Consider the following 25,339-nt stretch of genomic DNA (forward strand, 5'->3'; position numbering starts at 1 on the left):
CCTGAATGTCTTTAGGAGAAGGAAGTGCGGAAATGGAAGGAGGAGCTTCTGGAGCAGAGGAGGAAGATGATGGAGGAAAAGCTGCTCCATGCAGAGTTAAAACGGGAGTTGCAACTGCAAGCAATAGTGAAAAAGGCACAGGAGGAAGAAGCTAAGGTCTGGAACCATTCTCAAGATACTAGCTATGTGGCACTTGAATCTTTGTATACAATGGTCTTAGAACAACTGCTTAGGGAAAGGGAGAGATGCTAAAGTTACAGCTTCATGATTCTGATGTGGTTTGGACAGAGTTTGAGAATGTTAATCGTGATTCTTCTGGGATTGAGCCTGAATTGTCCGAGCACCACTGGCAGCCATTAACATGCTGACCATGCCTGTGGAGAGGGGAACATCGGGTTGGATTATTGATTTTCTGATTACACTGTTGCATATAAACCCAAAGTTAGTTGAAAACAGTTTTGCTTTGATAACAACATCAACACACGTTTGTACGATACGTTTAACAAAATAAATGAGGTGCTTCAGAATGACGAGCATGAAATGACATATTGTAGAAACGTTGACTGACTGGACCGATAAATAGGTGCAGGTAAGGGAGTTTCAAGGCAGCACCCCAAAATTATTTACATATTGATAACTCGAGCACGCAATATATTGCATCGTGGGCTTCAGGTAGCATGATAAAACTGTGAGAAGAAAACTCATGTGATTTTTAATTGCCATCAAAACCCTGAGGTGTGTTGGATCTATGTCAGAACTTGGAGTAAAAGAGAAACATTATAAAGTTTTGAACTTTAACCAGTTATATGAGCTAGGCTTTTTATATGTTTTTTCTTTTCCATAGAATCCCTATAGTGCAGAAGGAAGCCATTTGACCCATTGAGTCTGCACTGACCCACTGAAAGAGCACATTATCCAGGCCCATTCCCCCACCCTATCACCATAACCTGCGCATTGATCATGGCCAATCCATCTAACCTGCCCATCTTTGGACTGTGGGAGGAAACCAGAGCACCCGGAGGAAACCCACGCAGACACGGGAGAACGTGCGTGCTCCACACAGTCACTCAAGGCTAGAACCGAACCAATGTCCCAGGCGCTGTGAGGCAGCAGTGATAACCCACTGTGCCACCACACCGTTCTCACCTCTTTTCCTGAAGGACCTTATTATTTTTGGCGTCTTGTTCCATCCGCTACCTCACAGAAATGGGCTGCCTTAATACATGATTCATGGCAGTGCGTCCTAGTGGTATTGCGACTGTGGTCAGCCTCTCAGTTGAGCCCAAGCATGTCCTTAACCTCATGTCCTCATGTGCAGGAGGTCACTGGCCAGTGATCCAAAAGTGGAATCCTTTAGTGATTTGATTTTTCTTCTTCGGCTTAAGGCTATGTTAAATACAGTTCCCAAGTTTCTGCCCAACTGAGATCAGCTAACTGCACAAGGAAGTGAGCCTGAGGTTTACTGGTACATACAGTTTACCTCTGCCCATGGGCTTTTTGGGGACTAAATCAATTGTTTAACAATCTAATTTAGAAATGCCACCCATAGTGATGGAAATGGAAATATATTTATCTTTTCCTATTGCTTCAGGTTAACGAAATTGCTTTCATCAATACCTTGGAAGCTCAAAACAAGCGCCATGATGTTCTTGCGAAACTGAAAGAGTATGAACAGCGGCTGAATGAACTGCAAGAAGAACGACATCGTCGGCAAGAGGAGAAGCAAGCACGGGACGAGGCTGTGCAGGTTAGAAACATACAGGCAAAAAAAATGTATATCGGGTCTGCTTCAAAGACCTGGCCAGCCAAAGAAGGTTGCTGCATTTTAAACACAGGCCAATGCTTTGCCTTAGCGAGAAGAGTCATTCTTTTAGGAGTAGGTACATTCTGGATAAATACCTTGCTAATGGATTTTTGTACTTGCTAGGAGTATAAATTGAAATAAACATAACAAATAATTTAATAGACTACATTTGCTCTACAACTGTAATGCCCGTGATTTACTTTCCCTTGGCACTTTCTCCAGAAACAGATTTGCTCTGGAATCAAGACAGTTCTTGATTGCTTCTTTACATAAGCGTTGACATTAAGTTAAACCACTGAGGTAGCACGGTGGCCTAGTAGTTAGCACAGCTGCCTCACGGCGCTGAGGTCCCAGGTTCGATCCCGGCTCTGGGTCACTGTCCGTGTGGAGTTTGCACATTCTCCGCGTGTCTGCGTGGGTTTCGCCCCACAACCCAAAAATGTGCAGAGGTAGATTGTAGTAGGTAGATTGGCCGTGCTAAATTGTCCCCTTAATTGGAAAAAATAATTGGATAATCTAAATTTGTATTAAAAAAAAAGTTAAACCACTGAGTATGTTCTATAATTGCCCTGCAAATGTGGTCTGAGCAAACCTGAATTAAAAACGAAATAAAAGGGAAGTGGTCTAGCCGAGGATTTAGTAAATGTGACTGAGTCTCGGTATGATATTCCTGAAAACGTGCTGCCATCTTGCTGCATTGGTACAAATCATTGGCTCTGTGCCCCTTGATGCGGCTGTGTATCACGGGTAATTTTAATAGATGGCTTCTGTCTCCTGTTCATTTGTGATGGTTTGCTTGCTGAGAGAATGCTTTTTCAGCACTCTATGATGTGGACAAAAAGAAAGCAACTGTCAGAAATTGGGAAATAACAGTTGGAAACATTATCTTTTAAAAATGCTTATGTTTTATATGCTTTATAGTGATGATGCAACTTAATCTACATATAACCTGATTTAAAAAAAACTTTTTTTTGCATTTGGGTGGAATAAAGATGGTGCAGTAGCGCCTTCAGGAGTGGGGACTGAAGAATTCCTTTGTTAGAGATGCTAATTCTTAGATGAAATGTTTATTGAAAATGTTTCATTACAACCATATAAAACAATTAATTCAAGTTACAGTGGCAAAGAGCATGACAAACAATCAAAAGCACAAATTGGATTGGATTGGATTTGTTTATTGTCACGTGTACCGAGGTACAGTGAAAAGTATTTTTCTGCAAGCAGCTCAACAGATCATTCAGTACATGGGAAGAAAAGGGAATTAAACAGAATTCAAGAAAATACATGAGAATACATAATAGGGCAACACAATATATACAATGTACTACATAAGCATTGGCATCGGATGAAGCAGACATGGGTGTAGTGTTAATGAGGTCAGTCCATAAGAGGGTCATTTAGGAGTCTGGTGACAGTGGGGAAGAAGCTGTTTTTGAGTCTGTTTGTGCGTGTTCTCAGACTTCTGAATCTCCTGCCCGATGGAAGAAGTTGGAAAAGTGAGTAAGCCGGGTGGGAGGGATCCTTGATTATGCTGCCTGCTTTCCCCCGGCAGCGGGAGGTGTAGATGGAATCAATGGATGGGAGGCAGGTTTTTGTGATGGACTGGGCGGTATTCACGACTCTCTGAAGTTCCTTGCGGTCCTGGGCCGTGCAGTTGCCATACCAGGCTGTGATGCAGCCCGATAGGATGCTCTCTATAGTGCATCTGTAAAAGTTGGTAAGGGTTAATGTGGACATGCCGAATTTCCTTCGTTTCCTGAGGAAGTATAGGCGCTGTTGTGCTTTCTTGGTGATAGCGTCGACGTGAGTGGACCAGGATAGATTTTTGGTGATGTGCACCCCTAGGAATTTGAAACTGCTCACCATCTCTACCTCGGCTCCATTGATGCTGACAGGGATGTGTACAGTACTTTGCTTCCTGAAGTCGATGACCAGCTCTTTAGTTTTGCTGGCATTGAGGGAGAGATTGTTGTCGCTGCACCACTCCACTAGGTTCTCTATCTCCCTCCTGTATTCGGACTCGTCGTTATTCGAGATCCGGCCCACTATGGTCGTATCGTCAGCAAACTTGTAGATGGAGTTGGAACCAAGTTTTGCCATGCAGTCGTGTATGTACAGGGAGTAGAGTAGGGGGCTAAGTACGCAGCCTTGCGGGGCACCGGTATTGAGGACTATTGTGGAGGAAGTGTTGGTGTTCATTCTTTCTGACTGTGGTCTGTTGGTCAGAAAGTCAAGGATCCAGTTGCAGAGTGGAGAGCCAAGTCCTAGGTTTAGGAGCTTTGATATGAGCTTGGCTGGGATTATGGTGTTGAAGGCAGAGCTGTAGTCAATAAATAGGAGTCTGATGTAGGAGTCCTTGTTTTTGAGATGCTGTAGGGATGAGTGTAGGGCCAGGGGAATGGCGTCTGATGTGGACCGGTTGCGACGGTATGCAAATTGAAGTGGGTCAAGGCGTTCCGGGAGTATGGAGGTGATGCGCTTCATGATCAGCCTCTCGAAGCACTTCATTACAACTGACGTCAGGGCCACCGGGCGGTAGTCATTGAGGCACGTTGCCTGGTTCTTCTTTGGTACCGGTATGATGGTGGTCTTCTTGAAGTAGGTGGGGACCTCGGAGTGGAGTAGGGACAGGTTAAAGATGTCTGTGAATACCTCTGCCAGCTGGTATGCGCAGGCTCTGAGTGCACGACCAGGGATCCCGTCCGGGCCCATCGCCTTCCGTGGGTTCACTTTCAGGAAGGCCGATCTGACTTTGGAAACTGTGATGGTGGGTATGGGTGAATTATGGGTTGCTGGGGCACTCGATAGCGGATTGTTGGTTACCTGCTCAAACCGAGCATAGAATGCATTAAGTTCATCAGGGAGGGGTACACTGCTGCCAGAGCTACTGCTCGGCTTCGCTTTGTAGCCCGTTATGTTGTTTAGTCCTTGCCACAACCGCCGAGAGTCTGTCTGTGACTGCTCAAATAATCCCCCCCCCCCCAAACTAAGGGTCCGATTCCCGGCTTGGGTCACTGTCTGTGCAAAGTCTGCACGCTCTCCCCGTATCTGCATGGGTTTTCCCCGGGCGCTCCGGTTTCCTCCCACAAGTCCCGAAAGACGTGCTTGTCAGGTGGACGCTAAGGGCAATTTAGCATGGCCAATCCACCTAACCACATCTTTGGACTGTGGGAGAAAACCAGAGCACCCGGAGTAAGCCCACTCAGACTCAGGGGATGTGCAAACTCCGCATGGTCACCCCAGGCTGGAATTGAACCCAGGCCCTTGGCACTGTGAGGCAGTAGTGGTGACCACTGTGCTGCGCCTTCAGGTCTCTGCAGTTTGAGAAATACAACAGCTCCCGGCGTTTCTGGAGAAGACACTAGGGAGAGAGAGCAGTCCTTTTCTCTGTGTGTCCAGGTTTCGACTCTGCTTTCCAGCGGTCTCTGGAAATCATTCCACTAAGGCAGAATCCAGTCACCACCTGTTACCGGGCAGAATATGGCTTTTTGGCCAATTCATTGGCCACCAGCCAACCAATCGAACTGAGTCTCACCCCATCTCTCGGGTGCCACAAAGTCTGTGATTCTGTTGCTCAAATCTAGCAGAGTGTTCTCTTACATAACTTCTGAATTCCTCATTTCCCATGCTCGACTTAAAGATATATATCCATTAAGCATACATGGATCAAAATTATAACAGAAAAAAATAAAGAAAGGGGAAACAAGGGAATCAACAGGGCAAACCTGCAGCAGGGGAACCAATGGATGGAGTATCTCCAGATTTCCAAAAGGCATTCAAAAGGTGTTACACAAAAGGTTTATAGGCATGATAAATGGTTATGGCAGCGGGGCAATACATTGGCATAAATGGGGCATTCTCAAGTTGTCAGGTGGTGACTAGTAGAGTGTTACAAGGATCAGTAGTGGGGCCTCAGCTATTTATAAGGAAGAATGTATTTAATTTTGATGACAGTGCAAAGTTAAGTGGAAATGTAAGTTGTGAGAAGGATGAACAGCTGCATTGAGATATAGAAAGGCTAAGTGAGTGGGCAACAAGATGGCCGATGGAGTATAATGTAGGGAAGAGTGAGGATATTCACTTTGGTTGTAAGTTTAGAAAAGCAGAATATTTTTAAAAAGGCACAAAACGTGTAAATATTGATGTTCAAAGAGATCTGGCTGTGCTCGTACAAGGAATACAAGTTAGGATGCAGGTGGAGCAAGCAATTAGGAAGGCAAATGGCTCGTTGGCCTTTATTGCATGGGGATTGGAGTGCAGGAATGAAGAATTGTTGCTACAGTTGTACAGGACTTTTGTGAGACCACAAAGAACAACAAAGAACAAAGAAAAGTACAGCACAGGAACAGGCCCTTCGGCCCTCCAAGCCTGCGCCGACCATGCTGCCCATCTAAACTAAAATCTTCTACACTTCCGGGGTCCGTATCCCTCTATTCCCATCCTATTCATGTATTTGTCAAGATGCCCTTAAACGTCACTATCGTCCCTGCTTCCACCACCTCCTCTGGCAGCGAGTTCCAGGCACCCACTACCCTCTGTGTAAAAAAACTTACCACGTACATCTCCTCTAAACCTTGCCCCTCGCACCTTAATCCTATGCCCCCTCGTAATTGACCCCTCTACCTTGGGGTTGTGTGCGGCTTTGATTTCCATATTTAAGGAAATATATGGTTTCACTGGGAGGCAGTACAACAAAGCATGAGAGTATTCTGAAGGGGCTTGACAAGGTAGACACAGAAAAGGTTATTTCTACTGGCTGGGGAATCTGGGACACAGTCTCAGAATAACAGGCTAATCATTTAGGGTGAGGAGCAATTACTTCACTCAATTGGAATTCTCTAACCCAGGGGGTTGTGGATGCTCTGTCATTGCCTATATTTAAAGATGGAATGGCCTCCTGCACGATAGTGGACTCTATTCTAGTTCAGCAACAGATGTAAAGAATGGAGCCTCTGACAAAAGAGCACTCCCTTATCACTGCACTAGAGAGTCTACTGAATTTATAATAGTCATTACATTTCTGAGATTATTTAACAATAGTAAATAACTTACAAGTACAATAACTGAAGCCCTTTTACGACTATCCCAAACAATGTCTTTTCTTCTCAACCTCCCCAGTTTAGCATCAACCATCATGTAGTTATCTCGCTCTTTTACCAATCCTATCAATCTCATTCTATGTGTGAAGTTGTAAAAGTATTTACGCTTTATTTTACTGGAAACTGGATATGATGTGATAATTGAAGCACTTGCGAATGAAGCATTGAATTTGAAACATCAGAGTGAGATTACACCGATTGTATACAGCTCCTTTAACGCTTGAGTGAGTTTAGCCAATGTCAAAGGCCCAACTTCAGTGTCAGCTCTATGTTGAGTTATTGGGTGAAAGAGTGTGAAAGGTGACGAACGTGCACTTGGTTACGGAGGGCAAAATTGGCTGTAGTTGCTGCTTCTGCCCTTTATCAAATGACTCATCTGAAAAAGCATGGACAGGGTTTAGTATAACTCCAGCTGATTGAGCAGTGTCTAGGGACACGCATTAATGAAATGAAAAGGGCTGGTTTAGTACAGGGCTAAATCGCTGGCTTTTAAAGCAGATCAAGGCAGGCCATCACACGGTTCAATTCCCGTACCAGCCTCCCCGAACAGGCGCCGGAATGTGGCGACTATGGGCTTTACACAGTAACTTCATTTGAAGCCTACTTGTGACAAGCAATTTTGATTTCATTTCATTCATTTCAAATGAAAATCGCTTAGGCTTCAAATGAAGTTACTGTGAAAAGCCCCTAGTCGCCACATTCCGGTGCCTGTTCGGGGAGGCTGGTACGAGAATTAAACCGTGCTGCTGGCCTGCCTGGGTCTGCTTTAAAAGCCAGCTATTTAGCCCACTGTGCTAAATCAGCCCCTGATGATATACACTTGGTCTAGTTATTGGAGGGCAGCTGACCCTGTGTGCCCCAGTCAGAAGTCAGTGAAAGGACAGTGGAAATTTTTTTAAGTATTACATTATTTTTGATCTGTTTTACAATGAAATAACCTCGATGTAAAAATAAATAAATAAATAATGTGGCTGAATGCAGGAACGCAAGCGAGCGCTGGAGGCAGAGCGCCAGGCGCGTGTGGAGGAACTGATGTTGAAAAGGAGAGAACAGGAGGCACGGATTGAACAACAGCGACAAGAGAAAGAGAAAGCAAGGGAAGATGCTGCACGTGAAAGAGCGAGGTTTGTGCCATTTGTTAAGCAGATTCCCATGCAGGCCCCTGGAGCCAATTGGTGTAACGCTATGACATACCGACCAGAAGGCCACCGATTAAATATGCTGATCACACTGGCAGATGCATTTGGGCCACTAGAATGTTGCTGTGTATCCATGTGTTTGGGAGAGAAAATATAATTCCTGGTCCTGATTACCATTCGGTCCAACTTTTTGGGGTGTGAATTGTAGGGCAGGATAAGCTTTGGAGGCCCTTCATTCAAGCGATGTCGGCTTCGAAGGCCAGGCCAGCACTTATTGCCCACCCCTAATTGTGCTTGAGAAGGTGAGCTGCCTTTTTGAACTGCTGCAGTCCACGTGGTGTAGGTATACCTCTTGTTAGGGAGGGAGTTCCAGGATTTCGACCCAGCGACAGTGTAGGAACGATGATACTTTTCCAAGTCAGGATGGTGAGGTGCTTGGAGAGGAGCCTCCAGGTGGTGGGGTTGCCAGGTATCTGCTGCTCTTGTCCTTCTAAATGGTGGTGGTCATGGGTTTTGAAGGTGCTGCTGAAGGAGCCTTGGTGAATTCCTGCAGTGCACCTTGTAGATGGTGCACACGGCTACCACTGTTCATCGGTGGTGGAGGGAGTGAATGTTTGTGGATGGGGTCCCAATCTAGTGGGCTGCTTTGTCCTGGATGGTGTCAAGTTTCTTGTATGTTGGAATTGCGCTTGTCCAGAAAGAGGGGACTATTCAGTCACTCCTGACTTGTGTCATACTGTCAATGGTTTAATACACTGCCAAACATTCACTTGTTAAAAAAAATGTATTCCAAACATATTCAAAAATACAAAAACATGAATAATCTGGGGAACATTCCCCCCAACTCACAACTTTACAGTCTGTACAAGTTTTTCCCCTTTGCCTGCCAACATTCACAGATCGACATTGCTAATTTACTATAAGCAGACTTGCACAATTATTCAAAACTTCTTTGGGATATTATGTGTACTCCTTTTCTCAAACTCTGTTCATGTTATACAGGCAGGAGTACACATTTCAGGAGATGTAACTTCTCACCCTGTAAAGTGAGTTACTTCAATCTGGCCCCTTCCATGGGTTGGGTTTAGTTAGAAAAAAAAACAAGCAGCACTGCACATCTTCCGTCTGACATGCTATTTTTCTTCTATATCCTTTTCCTAATTGCTGTTACTCTATTGGCAGGGAACGAGAGGAGAGGCTGGCCGCACTCAGTGCAGCACAACAAGAAGCTATGGAGGAACTGCAAAAGAAAATACAGCAGAAGGTAAAGTATCTGCACTGTAAATTCTATGATTCTATGATAACATAGCACAGTAGTTTTTGCTGATCCTCACAAGCACTCGTTGCAATGTTTGCAGCTCTTGTCTGATTAGTCTGCAAGGACCAAGGGTTATTAAGGGCACGGCTAAGTCGGGGGTCTTGGTCTTTTGGCGGCAATCCTGAAATTGGATCCGGCTGAATACATGTGTTACTTCATATCACTGTACCACCTGGTACAGAACCAATCCACTTTATATTTCTGTAACAAGTATGTCATTTTGGCACAGACCTGCACTGGAGAAGGCACAAAATGACTCGTGTAGAGTTCTTAATGAGTTTGCTTCTTCTATTTTTAAGGCATCAGAATCATGAATTTCTTCGTTCAGGTAAATCTTGTGAGGGACTCCCATTTGTTGATCTTTGCACTTTTAGATGTTGCTCATTCACGCTCAAAAGTTTGAAGTAAATTTATTACTGTCCTAGTAGAGCAGGCGTGTGGAATAGCTTCATGAATGATCATTGAGAGGGCCCTAATCAACTCCTAGTCTCACAATTTTGAAATGCAAGGCAATTTGAGCAAATTCAAAGACACTCGACCAGTCTGTACTTTTTTTTTTCTTTTTAAAAGTCATTTCTAAGAGATTTCATAGATAGGTACTGTCCCCAAGGCTAAAATATAATTTTACAATCTTTATTTAAAATATAATATTTATTGTCACAAGTAGGCTTACATTAACAGTGTAATGAAGTTACTGTGAAAATCCGCTAGTCGCCAGACTTCAGCACCTGTTCGGGAGCACAGACGGAGAATTTAGAATGTCCAATTCACCTAACAAGCACGTCTTTCGTGACCTGTGGGAGGAAACTGGTGTTATAGGCCGGGGTTTAGAAAACTCCAAAGTATATTATGGAGTTCACCTGACCTATAACTGTTGAATTTGGCTAGGATGAGCACAAGAGCCTGCCTTTCAGGTGTTATTCAACAGACTTCTTCGGCGCTTTTAATAAAAAAAAAGTTTTATTCTAAGAATTTAGTTAACATTTGTATAAACACACACAGCAAGAATTTTTATCAACTACATAAAGACCCCGTACAGCTACAGTAACCCTTAATGAAGTCCCGCTGAACTGCTCCAATTAAATAACAAAATCCAAGTAAAACCAGAAACCCCTTTTCAAAGGCGTGGTCCAGCACTGCATTCTCACTGGTATAAGACTTGTTATTGATACTCTGTTCCCCTTTTCAAACAGCAGATTTGAATTCCTTCCAGAAAGCAATTATCTCTTTTAAGTTACTAAGCAGTCTGGAAACAGCTTTTAAAATGAAGATACAGAAAAACACTTATTTCAACCTGTGCAGTTCAAACCAGTCCAACTCAAAGCGAAAGTGAAACTCACAAAGCCACAACCTAGCACCACCCACACAATGACATCACTGAAACCATGTGATAAGACAAAACCATTTCTTAAAGGTACACTCCCATGACACCGGAGCACTCGGAAGAAACCCATGCAGACACAAGAAGAACGTGCAGACTCTGCGCAGACAGTGACCCAAGTTGGAATCTAACCTCGGACCCTGGCGCTTTGAAGCAACAGTGCTAACCACTGTGCTACCATGCCACCTGTAGTTAATTCCCAACCCATTACCCCTGCCATGTCATACATCTATATCTTCACAGTCGGCGGGCCACTTTGCTGTGTAGCTTCATAGGAAACAAGGCTAAATGGCATCAAGGCCAGGAAAGGAGGCCAATACCGAAGTATCCAAACTGGCCTGGCCAAGTACACATATTACGCCAAATGGTCGCCGCTGCCATCCAACCATCATGTTTCTTTGAACAAAGTCACTAGCTGATTTTCTTTTACAATGTGTAGAATACACATCTGGCAACTTAAGCATGGAATACTCTTGTCACCCTGACAATTATTACTGATCCAGGAATCCGATTTCTGAAATTGCAACCCGAAATAAACGGGGAAGGCTGGGGCGTTAAATAGTTGCCAGAATCAGACTCCCAATTATTCACTGTCTTTCGCTGTTGCTGGGTCAAAATCTAGGAACTCCAAGAGCTACATGGTGGGAGTTCCGACAGCACGTGGTCTGCAGCTTTTCAGGGAGGCAGCACGCCATCTCCTTCTCAAGGGCAGTTGGGGATGGGCAATAAATGCTGTCCTAGCCAGTGACGCCCACATCCTGATAACTAATTTTTTAAAAAATCTGATTAATTCACTACGCTGTCAGAAATCAAGCATGAATTGGAACTTGTATTGCTATAAGTAGTCTTGCATTATTTCACAAACGACTATTTGTAAGCCATTCATTCCTCCAGTTCTGTTGTTAAACTGAACAATTGGTCTCCTTTAAAGAACTGGAACGATACGTTCTTGTCTGGTACCCAGGGTTTTGGTGAGCCACAAAAAAAAACTAGTCACAACACTTCTGTATGATATTGTCTAGCTGTAGAAACTGGAGATAACGTAAAACCAAATCAGTCATCATTCTATTTGATTTCAGACATGGTGATGTGGCGGCTGATACTAAAGGGGTAGATCAGTATCGTAGACAGCTGTATGGAAAGTGAATATCTTGGATGTCCAGTGTTAGCTTTTCTTTTAGTTACGGAAATAAGTAAAAGTCAAGATCTCCAGTGTAGGAAATGGAAAGGTTAAAACAAAAGAAAACGGAGGATGGAAAGCAACTGAATTTCTGGAGGAATTATTCGGAGACCAAGAAAGATGGGATTTATGGTTAGAATTATTTCCCAGATTGGGGCACGGCTGTGTAGAGCTGGGCAGTCAGTTTGTGCTACAACAATCCTGAAATTGAATTAGATGCCGGAGACTAACGCCAGGTGCTGTTGGCATATATATGAAACTTATGCGACACTTAAAAATGTTAAATAAGAATACAGCAATGAGAGAGCCTCAGGGACACTTTAAATGGCAGTGTAGGCATGGAGAGAATTGTTTGAGGGAATATAGAAATTATATTAACATACGAACATAGGCCTATCATTGCTTCAATTTCCCACAACTTCTCAAGACTCCTTTGTCATCCAATAAGAAAGCTAATATCCCATCTCAACTTCACATTTCCCACCTAATCCCATTTTGCCTTGATTCCCTTAATGTTCAAAAGTCTATCAATATCAGAATTTAACAGACCCAATGACTGAACATCCAAAGCCCTCTAGGGTGGAGAAATCCAAACACTCACAACTCAGGGGCTGTTTAGCACAGGGCTAAATTGCTGGCGTTGAAAGCAGACCAAGGCAGGCCAGCTGCACGGTTCAATTCCCGTAACAGCCTCCCCGAACAGGCGCCGGAATGTGGCGACTAGGGGCTTTTCACTAACTTCATTTGAAGCCTACTTGTAACAATAAGCGATTTTCATTGAGTGAAGAAATTTCTCCTTGCCTCAGTCCTAAATGGCTGACCTCCCATTCTGAGACCCTTGCTTCTAGACTCACCAGTTGGGAAATTACCCTAATGAAGCTTTCTACATTACAAGTCTTCTATGAAATGAAAATGAAAAATGAAATGAAAATGAAAGTCGCTTATTGTCACAAGTAGGCTTCAAATGAAGTGACTGTGAAAAGCCCCTAGTCGCCACATGCCGGCGCCTGTTTGGGGAGGCTGGTACGGGAATTTTATACATTTCAATGAGGTCTATTCTTCTAAATTCCTAAGAATAGTGGGCCATTCTACTTGATTACTCTTCAGAGGATAGCCCTCTCAGTCCAGTGATTGGACCTTTGTCACAGCCCCTGAAAGGCAGGTGAACCTTCCTTGGTTAAGGAGAGCAAAATTGTGCACAATATTCAAGCTTTCTGTTTGAACAGGTAGGAGCTGAACCTCATGAGTTTAGTACTTCAGAGGTAGAAAGTGGAGGGAAATGTGATGGGGAGGTTGCAGAGGGACAGAGCGCACTGTTGTTATTTGATTTGCATTTTAAATGTAACTCAAGTGAAGGACCGGCAGAAGAATATTAACTGCCGCTGCTGTTGTTGTAGACGGCGACTTCTATATCTGTTTTGTCTTTGATTCAGCATGATGAGAGCAGTCGAAGGCACATGGAGCAGATAGAACAACGGAAAGAGAAAGCAGCAGAGCTTAGCAGTGGGAGGCATGCTAACACTGACTACGCTCCCAAACTTACTCCCTACGAACGCAAAAAACATTGTTCCTTGTGCAATGTGTTGGTAGGTATTTGCTGTTGCTTCCAATTTTAATGACCTGACTGGAGACAAATGTAAATATTGTACAGCCTGACTAGCCGGCAAGAGGTAAAGAAATTGAGCTTGTTTCCTTTGGAAAACATAGGATTCAAGGTGACTTAATTGAAATTTTCAAGGGAATTAACAAAGCTAACCAAACTAAAACGGACACAAATTATAAAATCATGGATTAAAATGACAGAAATTGGCTGGAATTACAGGTGAATTATGTTTTGGAAAACTTACCTTGGGAATGCTTTGAAAAGAACAATATCAGTGAGCTCGAGAAACGTTTCTGGAGCGAGTTCAAGAGGTATGGTGAGAATGCAGGTGATTGCGTGCAAAGTGGTGGGGTTGTTGGATCAAATGTCCTTCACTCTGCCCCTAAAAGTTCCGGCACGTTTCTCTGAACCATGCAAAGTAACGGTCCTTGACAAATGTAGAAATAGGAAACGTTTTTTTAAAGAAAAAGCGTTTTTTTAGTTTGCAGGACCGTGATAGCGGTCCGTGTGAAGATCCTACTATTGTTAGCTGCTGCAGAATGCCACTTAATTCAGTGAGCTTGAAATGTTGTCACTTTCTGTTCCAAAGATCACGTCCGAGGTCTATCTCTTCAGCCACATCAAAGGGAGAAAACACCAGCAGGCCGTACGGGAGAACAGCAGCATTCAGGGGCGGGAGCTGTCAGATGAGGAAGTGGTAAGTTTTGCTAAAAAGAAGTTTGATAAAACATTTGTTACGTCTCATGTTGGCACACACTTCGGTTCTTAGCTACCAAATGCTCTAACTTGGTTTCTGTATGTCCACCACACTTCCAGGCACAGCATTCCAGACCCTAACCACTCACTGTGTGATAAAGCTTTTTCTCACATCACATTTGCTTCTTTTACAAATCACTTTAAATCTGTACGTGCTCTTCTCGATCCTTTTCTGAGTGGGAACAATTTCTCCCTATCTGTCCTGTCCAGCCCCCTCATGATTTTGAGCACCTCTGTCGAATTTCCTCTTAATCTTCTCTACAAGGAGAACAGTTCCAACCTCAACAATCTATCTTCATATCTGAAGTTTCCCCTTCCAGGAACCATTCTCATAAGCCTGTTCTGCAATCTCGCCAATGTGTTCACATCCTTCATATAGTGTGGTGTCTGTGCACGATACTCCAGCTGAGGTCTAATTAGTGTCTTGTATAAGTTCAGAATAACCACCTCCTTCTGCTCTATGCCCCTATTAATAAAGCCCAGGATACTGTATGTTTTATTATCTGCTCTCTACATCTGTTCTATCTTCAATTCTATGCACAAATATACCCAGGTCCCTTTGCTCCTGCACCCCTGAAGGATTGTGCCCCTTAGTTTTTATATTGTCTGTCCATATCCTTCCTACCAAAATGCATCACCTCATACTTCTCTGCATTGAACTTCACCTGCCACCTATCCGTCCACTCCACCAACTTTGTCTATGTCCCTTTGAAGCTCTACACTGTCCTCTTCGCAGTTTAGAATGTGTAGTAATCCACGGGAAGCAGGAGTTCCGTCACCACACCAATATTTATTTACAATAAAGATATTACAGGAGCAGCTACAAACAGTGCTGCTAGCAGTCCAGTCAACTTAAGACTGGCTCACAAAGCCTACACAGGTGATTATATGGGCCCCCTCAATGAGCTATCATTGAGGGAGCTCATACTCCAATTGGCCAACCAATAAAGCCAATTGGAGTTCATTACAGAATGCTTCCAAGTTTTGTGTCATCCGCAAACTTTGAAGTTGTCCCCTGCACTCTATGATCTGGATCATTAATATATCAGGAAAAACAAGGGTCCCAATATCGAACCCTGGGGAACTCCACTGTAAATCTTCCTCTCGCCTGAAAAATATCCATACTGTTGAATGTAAATTCTGCCACGATCCAGCACAATTGGAAAATTGCTATTTTTTAAAAAGCAGATGTTCCTTGATATATTTAAGTGTGGTCACTTGGTGCAGCCTGATTAATGAAGTGAAAATTGGCTTATAACAAATAAACAATGTTGATCAGTTTCTGATCTATAACCTGTCAGTAAGTCTATCGAAAATTACTTTCCAATACCGCACAGGGCCATTTTCTACTACATAGGAGTACAGTAATAGCCAGTTTCTAACAAACTTAAAGAAAGTTCAAAAGTTTACAGATTATATAATTCCACAACATCCCACCAAACACAAATTTTAAATTATTTCTATTTCCTCTTCGTGGCATTTATGGTTAAAATGTTGTGCAACAACTTAACATTAAGTTGTCACATCGCAAATCGCCTCAGGCTCCGGAAACCTCTAACTGTCGAACTTGTAAAAGTACATTCAAAAATCACCTGTTCAAAGCATTTTGCTGATGCTTCCTACAGTGCCACAAAAAGAATGATTGACTTAATGAAGGGGATTATCCCAAATCACTCAAGCATCTGATTTAACTCATCATTGGATTGCAGAAAATGTAACAGAGAGTCAGTGCTGATGTAACATCAGAGAAGGTGATGGTAAGATATTGAAAAAAAAAGCTATTTCAATTGAGTCAACATTTTCCCATTTTAGCTTGAAATTGGTTGGGAATATTGATAGCTAGGTCATTGTTGCCATTTGACTATAATGAGTTAACATGTGATGGTATCTTTTAGTTCAACTATTTCAAGTATTCTAAAGGAGTTGTCATTAGGTATAGGAGATTTTTTCCAAAGAGACCAATTCCACATATTCGGTAAGGAACTCAAAGCTCCTCTAATGCTTCAGTTGGCAAGTGCACTGACCTCTGTGAAGCAGAATCATCCAGACCAAGTGGGTGACATTTAATGCTGGAAGCACGTGGCAAATCTGAAAGTTTTCCACCCTTTTGAGCCTGTTCTGCCATTTAGTTAGATCGTGGTAGATCTGTCTTAACTCCATAAGCTTTAATACCATAACCTTTAATTATACAACCTTATATATCACTGGAGCGAAGAAGGCAGAGAGGTGACTTGATAGAGGTGTACAAGGTGATGAGAGGCATGGATAGATTGGATAGCCAGAGACTTTTCCCCAGGGTGGAAATGGCTGTCCTGATGGGACATCATTTGAAGGTGATTGGAGGAAGGTATAGGGGAGATGTCAGAGGTAGGTTCTTTATGCAGAGAGTGGTGGGTATGTGTCACTAATATGTGTGTCACTAGTATGCTGAGTGTGGGAGAGGAAAATTCAGATAGGGTTTCTGCTCTCTGGAGAAATGTTGGTGTGTGTGAAGGGTGCGGGTTTGCATGTGCGAGATGTATGGGTTTGTGTGTGTGAGAGGTGTGAGGGTGTGTGTGTGCACGACATGTGCGGGTATGAGCATGGGGGTTTGTGCGGATGTGTGTGTATGTGAGATATTTTTGAGAGGTGTGCGGATGTGTGTGTGGGTGGTGTGCTTGCTGTGACTGTTCAGGCTTATGCTGAATGAAGACCCAGGTTAGTTATAGGATGACAATCAAAGCTGATGAAACCAGCCTAGTTGCACATCACACTAAAAGGCAAAATCTACAAGAAACTCATAGTGGTAAAAGGAAATTAGGGACATTCAATTATTTCTGGTATTAATTTACAAAAAGTTCACACCAAAAGATATAGAAAGGATTCCTTGTCAACTTCTTAATGTACCTATATATCTGTGTGAATAAAAAATACTGACCTTACTGAATTAATGGCCATTTTTTACTTTCCTAGTTTATAACATATAGTTGATCGGACAATTTAGACTAAATAAAATGAATTATATCCAATGTTATGCTGACCATATGTATATATATAATACCACACATGAATTATGAAAGAGATGTATGTTCATTTGCCCACTTAACAGTCACTGCAAAAGTTAATCATTGTCTGAAGTGATTTGAGATGTGCCAGGATAAGATACTATGTGAATACAAGGTTTTTAAAATTTATTCTTTATTACAAAGAGGAGTGTAATTTCATTTCAATTCCTCATAAACTATTCTATATAAAATTGCTACATAAGGTATTTTAAGGGTAATTTTTTTAACATGTGTATAATTAAGTGACATGTAACGCTGCATTGGTTACGATGATAGTTCTCACATTCACCACCAGCTGAAAGCAGATGCTAGAGACTTAATTATTTACTTAATTATAAAGGATTTTAAAAAGTGAATGTTTTTAATAATGTTGGAGAATGTAACTTAATTTCATATGTTTTTAAAAACAGTGGCAAAAGGTTTCGTTCATTTTGTTCTGAATAAGTGTCGGTACATGAAATGTGTACCTTTTTTATTTGTGTTAGATACTTTTAGAGATCAAATTCAATCATACTGGGTGTGATTGAACAAAATAGGAACAAAGTCCCATAGCGAGCGCATTTAGCCGCATGTTTCCCAACGCTCACAGCGGCGCGAAACACCCCTGCTATTTAACAGTTAGATAGGGGGCTTCAGCGGGGAACGTGTGGCCGAAACCGTACATAGCCCCGTTTTGTGCACTGAGGAGCTCTGCTTGCTGGAACTCCTCAGTGTAGTGAGAGAGCAGCACTGGCATACTGGTCTCTGGAGCCCCCGATGCGCCCCTTGATGCCCCCCAAGCACCAATGCGCTATGGGAAGGTTCCCAGTTCTCCCAGCCCCCATCACCCGTGCAGGGCACCCCTGGCCCGGTCGCCGCCATGTGAAAAATTCCAGCGAGGCACCCTTTTGACAGTGCCAGGACACCACCCTACCCAAAGGGCTTGCATCTCAGGGCCTCCGATCCTCTGGGAGACCCCCAATGAGTGCAGTTCCGTCTGGTCCCTGTTTGTGGAGACCAGTATTGAACGGCGCTCACCCTAGGTCTCCAAGGTGAAAGAGATAGATCCCAAGCCTCGGGTACCTCGGGAAATTACATATTACAGTGGGACTCGCTGTTGCGTTGTAGCATGCTGATTTGCCTAAAAGTGATCCCACCAACGATAGGTCGGATTTACATCACAGCGTCTCGTGAGATTGAGTTAGATCTCGTGAGGCGTTGTGAGCCGGTTGGATCCCGGGAATGGAGTCTTCCGGCTTCTTTTGGTCATGCTGGACTGTAGCGTGATGCTTTCCAGGCGCAAGGTGGCCGTAAAATCACACATTATTTTTGAAGCTTTTTGTTTGATAGGTAGTATAAATGTTTAGCAAGGCTCTAGGAACCCTTCAAATTCCTATCATCGAGTGACCTTTAACTTTGTCCTAATACCAGGTGGTGTTAGATTCCTAGCACACTGGGCTAAATCACTGGCTTTTAAAGCAGACCAAGGCAGGCCAGCAGCACGATTCAATTCCCATACCAGCCTCCCCGAACAGGCGCCGGAATGTGGCGACTAGGGGCTTTTCACAGTAACTTCATTGAAGCCTACTCGTGACAATAAGTGATTTTCATTTCATTTCAGTGTAGCTGTTCCTGGAGGAAACCATTCAAAACCTTTTTACTAACCTTTCATTGCACCCAGTGGCGATCATTAATTTGCTTCACCAATACTTCCCAAACAGGAAGGTAGTCATAGATTTGGCCCTTGTTTCAACCTATTGGAATTCTGTTCAAGCTCAACCCCATAACAAGAAGTGCAGACATCCATCTTATAAGTCATTTATATTACAAGGTAGCTTTCTGAAGCAGTTCTCCAAAATTTTCTGAGGGAGCTGTATTGCTGTGGAATTGTGCCAATTTATAGTGCGATGAATTCCGCAGCAATGTAGAATGCATGGAACTCTATGCAAATGTGGTAGTTTTAAAGCTGTAATTTGTAAATTTGTCTTTGGTCAGCATGTACCTCATTGGCTGAGAAAGACCATGCAGGCCAAAGTGGAGTTTTCTGTTCATTGCTGTGCAAAATCAGGTTGAATACTGGATTGAAGTGTGGAAATAAACTTAACATCTGTCTGGATTCAGTTCATCATCACCAATACAGCTAGTCTTCCTCTTGTTTCCGAGTGAGTTGCAAAAGAGGCTCATCAGACGCGGTTATGAGTCCATATCTTTTTCCTTGATATCTCCTGGAGATTGTCCAGGAAAACCTCTTGTGTTTTGTTATAATAATAATCTTTATTAGTTATGTACAAGTTGCAACTGGGGTTAAACCAACATGACCGCTCAGTATGATGGACGTGACTGGGAGAACACAAACTACATAGAAGATGCTTGAATGAACCCTATCCATCTGTTTGCAAGTGTGACAGCAATCTGCCATACGAAAATACCATCACTGATAACCTACGCAGTCAAAAGATTTTGGGTTCAAACTTGGCTGCAGATCTTGAGTAAATAATCTGCGATGATAATGTGGAGCAGTAGTGAGGAAGTACTGCATTGTTACAGGCGCTATCTTTCAGATGAATGATTAAATTGAGGACCCATGTGCCTATTCAGATGGATGGTCTATTTCTCTTTCTTTTATAAACGATCTCATTCATCGTCCCCATCAGTTTTAATTATCAAATACCATTCTTTTATGGTCATATTGTAAAAAACACACTGATGGAGATCAACAATAAATTCTAAGTTTCAAGGCATAAAACTGACATAGTTCATCTCCTACAATATTAAAAAATAAAGGATGGAGATTATCTATGTTTTAAATAGACTGAATTTATGATTGCATGTCTAAAATTCAAGCTGCTAACGTAATGGGGGTTCTTCGAACAAACCAAAGAGAAATTTCTGTACATTAGCTGCATCAGACTCCTCTTCCTTAAGGAATACTTTTCACATTGTTCTGACTATCGAGGGATTTGTAGGTGATCATATTTCTGTCTGTTCATCTTTGGAGTTCTGTACAAATGAAAAGAGGCAAAGCATTAGGACAGGCTTCCTCTGCCATTTAATTAAATAACTGCTCTTGTCTGTCTATGCTCATCCTATCTACTGTTGAATGCCTCACCCATGCTTTTGTTGACCATGATGTGGAGATGCCGGCGTTGGACTGGGGTGAGCACAGTAAGAAGTCTTACAACACCAGGTTAAAGTCCAACAGGTTTAACCTGAGGAAGGGGCAGTGCTGCGAAAGCAAGTGTTTGAAACAAACCTGTTGGACTTTAACCTGGTGTTGTAAGACTTCTTTCCATGCTTTTGTTGCCAGTGGACTTAACTATTCTAACACTGTCCTGGACTGTCTCCCCTCTTCCACTCTCTTGACCTCATCCAAAACTCTGCAGTACAGCTCAGCTATTCTAACCTGAACAAAGTCCTGCTCTGCCAATATCCCTATGCTTGATGAAGTACATTAGCTCCACAAATATCCCCATCCTCAATGTTGGAGGAGCCCAGCACATCTGTGCAAAAGACAAGGCTGAAGCACTCGCAATAATCTTCAGCCAGCAGTGCCGAATCGATAATCATTCTCGCTCTTCTCCCACAGTCCCGAATATCACAGATGTTAGCCTTCCAGCAATTCAATTCACTCCACGTGATATCAAGAAACGGTTGAAGGCTCTGGATACTGCAAAGACTATGGACTGTGACAATATTCTAGCAACAACACTGATGAACTTGCCAGGTCCCTAGCCTAACTGTTCCAGTACAGCTACAACACTGGCATCTACCCGGCAATGTGGAAAATTGCCCAAGTATGTCCCACACAAAAGAAACAGGACAAATCCAACCCGGTCAATTAGCACCCCATCAGTGCACTGTCATCAGTAGAGTGATGGAAGGGGTCATCAACAGTGTTATCAAGCGACATTTGCTTAGCAATAACCTGCTCACTGACGCTCAATTTGTCTTCAGCCAGCATTACTATGCTCTGGCTTCTGCCAGCATCACTAGTAATAATAATAATAATAATCGCTTACTGCCACAAGTAGGCTTCAATGAAGTTACTGTGAAAAGCCCCTAGTCGCCACATTCCGGTGCCTGCTCAGAGAGGCCAGTACGGGAATTGAACCCGCGCTGCTGGTCTTGTTCTGCATTACAAGCCAGCTGTTTAGCGCACTGTGATAAACCAGCCCCCACTAAGCTCCTTACCGCCTTAGTTCAAACATTGACAAAGGATTTGAATGGCAGAGGTGTGATGAGGGTGACTGCCCTTGACATTAAGGTAGCATTTGACCAGGTACGGGCACAAGGAGCTCCAGCAAAACTGCTCAATGGAAATCAGGCGGAAAAACCTCAACTGGTTGGAGTCACATATTACTGATTGGCAGAGCAGACTCGATGGGCCAAATGGCCTATTTCTGCACCTGCAATTTATGATCTAAAATTCTATTACGAGGTCAGAAATGGGAGTGTTTGCTGATGGTGGCATGGTGACATAGTGGTTAGCACTGTTGCCTCACAGCGCTAGGGACCCGTGTACAATTCTGCCTTGGGAGACTGTATGGAGTTTGCATGTTCCCGCCGTGTCTGCATGGATTTCCTCCCACAGTCCAACGATGTGCAGGTTAGGTGGATTGGCCATGCTCATTTACTCAACGGTTAGGTGGGGTTGTGGGGACTGGGCCGAGGTAGGGTGCTCTATCGGAGCAAGGGCTGGTGCAGACTTGGTGGGCCGAATGGCCTCCTTCTGCACTGTAGGGATTCTATGACTGCATAATGTTCATGATGTGGAGATGCCGGCGTTGGACTTGGGTGAGCACAGTAAGAAGTCTTACAACACCAGGTTAAAGTCCAACAGGTTTGTTTCAAACACTAGCTTTCGGAGCACTGCTCCTTCCTCAGGTGAATGAAGAGGTATGTTCCAGAAACATATATATAGACAAAGTCAAAGATGCCAGACAATGCTTAGAATGCGAGAATTTGCAGGTAATTAAATCTTTACAGATGCAGAGATAGGGGTAACCCCAGGTTAAAGAAGTGTGAATTGTCTCAAGTCAGGACAGTTGGTAGGATTTCGCAAGCCCAGGCCAGGTGGTGGGCGATGAATGTAATGCGACATGAATCCCAGGTCCCGGTTGAGGACGCACTCATGTGTGCGGAACTTGGCTATAAGTTTCTGCTCAGCGATTCTGCGTTGTCGCGCGTCCTGAAGGCCGCCTTGGAGAACGCTTACCCGGAGATCAGAGGCTGAATGACCTTGACTGCTGAAGAGTTCCCCAACTGGAAGGGAACATTCCTGCCTGGCGATTGTCGCGCGATGTCCGTTCATTCCTTGTCGCAGTGTCTGAATGGTCTCGCCAATGTACCACACTTCGGGACATCCTTTCCTGCAGCCTATGAGGTAGACAACATTGGCCGAGTCGCGGCACATACTCGTGCGACTCGGCCAACGTTGTCTACCTCATACACTGCAGGAAAGGATGTTCCGAAGCATGGTACATTGGCGAGACCATGCAGACGCCGCAACACGATTCATGTCGCATTACATTCATCGCCCACCACCTGGCCTGGGCTTGCGAAATCCTACCAACTGTCCTGACTTGAGACAATTCACACTTCTTTAACCTGGGGTTACCCCTATCTCTGCATCTGTAAAGATTTAATTACCTGCAAATTCTCGCATTCTAAGCATTGTCTGGCATCTTTGACTTTGTCTATATATATGTTTCTGGAACATACCTCTTCATTCACCTGAGGAAGGAGCAGTGCTCCGAAAGCTAGTGTTTGAAACAAACCTGTTGGACTTTAACCTGGTGTTGTAAGACTTCTTACTGTGCATAATGTTCAGCGCCATTCACAACTCTTCAGCAGTCCATGCCCAAATGCTGCACGACCAGGATAGTATCCAGGTTTGGGTTTACAAGTGGCAAGTTACATTTGTATCACAAAAGTGTCAGGCATTACTAATCTCCAACAATAGAAAATCTAACCACTGTCCTTTGACATTCAATGGCATTGCGATAGCTGAATTCCCTGTAATCAACATCCTGGGGGTTACCATGGCCAGAAACTGAACTGGACTAGCCATATAAATACTGTGGCTACCAGGGCAGGTCAGAGACGAGGAGTCCTACGGCGAGTAACTCCCCTCCTGACCCACCAAAGCCTGTCCATTATCTACAAGGCACAAGTCAGGAGTGTGATGGAATACTCTCCACTTGCCTGGATGAGTGCAGCTCCAACAACACTCAAGAAGCTCAACGTCGTCCAGGACAAAGCAGTCCACTCGATTGCTCTCCCTTCCACAAAGATTCACTCCCTCCACCACCGACACACAGTGGCAACTGTGTGTACCATCCACAAGATGCACTGCAGCAACTCTCCAAGGTTCCTTAGACAACACCTTCCAAACCAACTACCACTACCATCTGGAAGGACAAGAGCAGTAGATAGCTGGGAACCCCACCGCCTGGAGGTTTCCCTCCAAGTCACTCACCATCCTGAATTGGAAATATATCGCCGTTCCTTCACTGTCACTGGGGCAAAATCCCAGAATTCCCTCCCTAACAGCACAGTGGGTGTACCTACATCTTAAGGACTGCAGCGATTCAAGAGAGCAACTCACCACCACCTTCTGAAGGGCAACTTGGGATGGGCAATAAATGCTGGCCTAACCAGTGAAGCCCACAACCCGTAAATACATTTTTAAAAATAGATTTAAACCCATGTCCTCAGATCATTAGTCTTGGCCCTTGAATTACTAACCCGGTGTCATTAATACTACACCATCATCTGGGGCCAACAGAGTTCGTTGAATCTGGAGATAACAAAAGCATTACCGTGGGTTTCAGTGGCAGATAAACTGATTGAATTTCCACTTTTGGTGTGACACCTATGTTAAATGATATTAAGCCATAGCAAATTACCATGTTAATTTGTTTGTCTCGAAGTCATTTAAAATGCACTTAAAATGTCAAGAGCTAGTTTGTTTATTAACTTGCTGTTGAGTGAAAGAGTTTAATGGAGGTATTTCATATTAGTTGAAAAGCCGAAGCTGCAAGTTTGGACTTAATGCTGTTTAATCTATCTTAATGTGATAATCTGGTACTTTGATCTACACCTTTGAGATATGACACTCATGTCTGAAATGGGGTATCATTACTTCATTGTTCTCTTAATGAATTCTTGGGGATGAATTCTGATATTTGTCCACGCTGTACAACCTGAAAGGTGAGAACTCTGAGAAGCACCTGCAATCGTGTGGCACTAGTTCGACAATGTAGAAGAGACATTTATTTTTCTCCTCTCTCTCCCTCGTTGAATTTATGATGTGCGAGTCATGCAGCGAAGGACAGTTTATGGACAGAAACTGCACATTAGAGCAAGCAGCAAGGACACTGGCTTCTGACTGCACTGGTCCTGCTGATTTGACGGGCTGCTTCTAATTGTTGTAGTGACAGTGGGACAGCTGGCTGACTTGTTCATTTTATATCCGAAACGCTCTCTAACTGATGGGTGTCGGTTTCAGTGGCTGGGATTAGGCTTGTTTTGTTCAGTTATCACTTTAGACAGGAGCGTTAGTGAGTGAATAGATTATATCAGTGATAACTTCTTGAATCTGTTCCACATCTGCAGGTGGACAGGATGGTTATGTTTCATTTCCCCAGTCTGAAGCTGTATCAGGCAGATTGAAAATGTTTGTTTCATGATTCTGCATTGGGATGAAACGTTAGCATTGGATTTAGCTCCATTATGTGGGTCAATTTTAGGAAGCGTTAATGCTTTTGATTGAATAATATGCATGCTGCTTAAAATAGTGAATTCAGTATAAAATATTGTAATCAGAAATAAATTTGACTCCGAGAAGGAGCAATTAAAAAAAAAAACTACGGGGGGCTTCTCCAATATGGAGCCCAAGTGTTCGCGCACTGGAACGGTTCACGCTGCTCCAGCCTCCTTTTGGCGCCGCGCCAACCTACGCATGCGCGGGGGACTTCTTTAGCGCGCCAGCCCCGACTCAACATGGCGTCGGTGTTCAGGGGCTGGCCGCGCCA

General features: G+C 43.5%; 1 protein-coding gene across 2 annotated transcripts in view; it reads left to right on the forward strand.

Annotated features, from left to right (window-relative positions):
- scaper (S-phase cyclin A-associated protein in the ER) overlaps positions 1-25,339 on the forward strand; it is a 347,711-nt gene that overhangs the window by 110,557 nt on the left and 211,815 nt on the right. For both annotated transcript variants that reach the window (XM_038784220.1, XM_038784221.1), the window contains 6 exons: positions 16-156; positions 1,592-1,747; positions 7,885-8,027; positions 9,225-9,306; positions 13,355-13,507; positions 14,114-14,221. In XM_038784220.1, coding sequence (XP_038640148.1) covers positions 16-156; positions 1,592-1,747; positions 7,885-8,027; positions 9,225-9,306; positions 13,355-13,507; positions 14,114-14,221 — 783 coding nt within the window. The remainder of the gene's footprint in view (positions 1-15; positions 157-1,591; positions 1,748-7,884; positions 8,028-9,224; positions 9,307-13,354; positions 13,508-14,113; positions 14,222-25,339) is intronic.

The sequence above is a fragment of the Scyliorhinus canicula genome, chromosome 24 (assembly GCF_902713615.1).
Source record: "Scyliorhinus canicula chromosome 24, sScyCan1.1, whole genome shotgun sequence".
Lineage (NCBI taxonomy): Eukaryota > Metazoa > Chordata > Chondrichthyes > Carcharhiniformes > Scyliorhinidae > Scyliorhinus > Scyliorhinus canicula.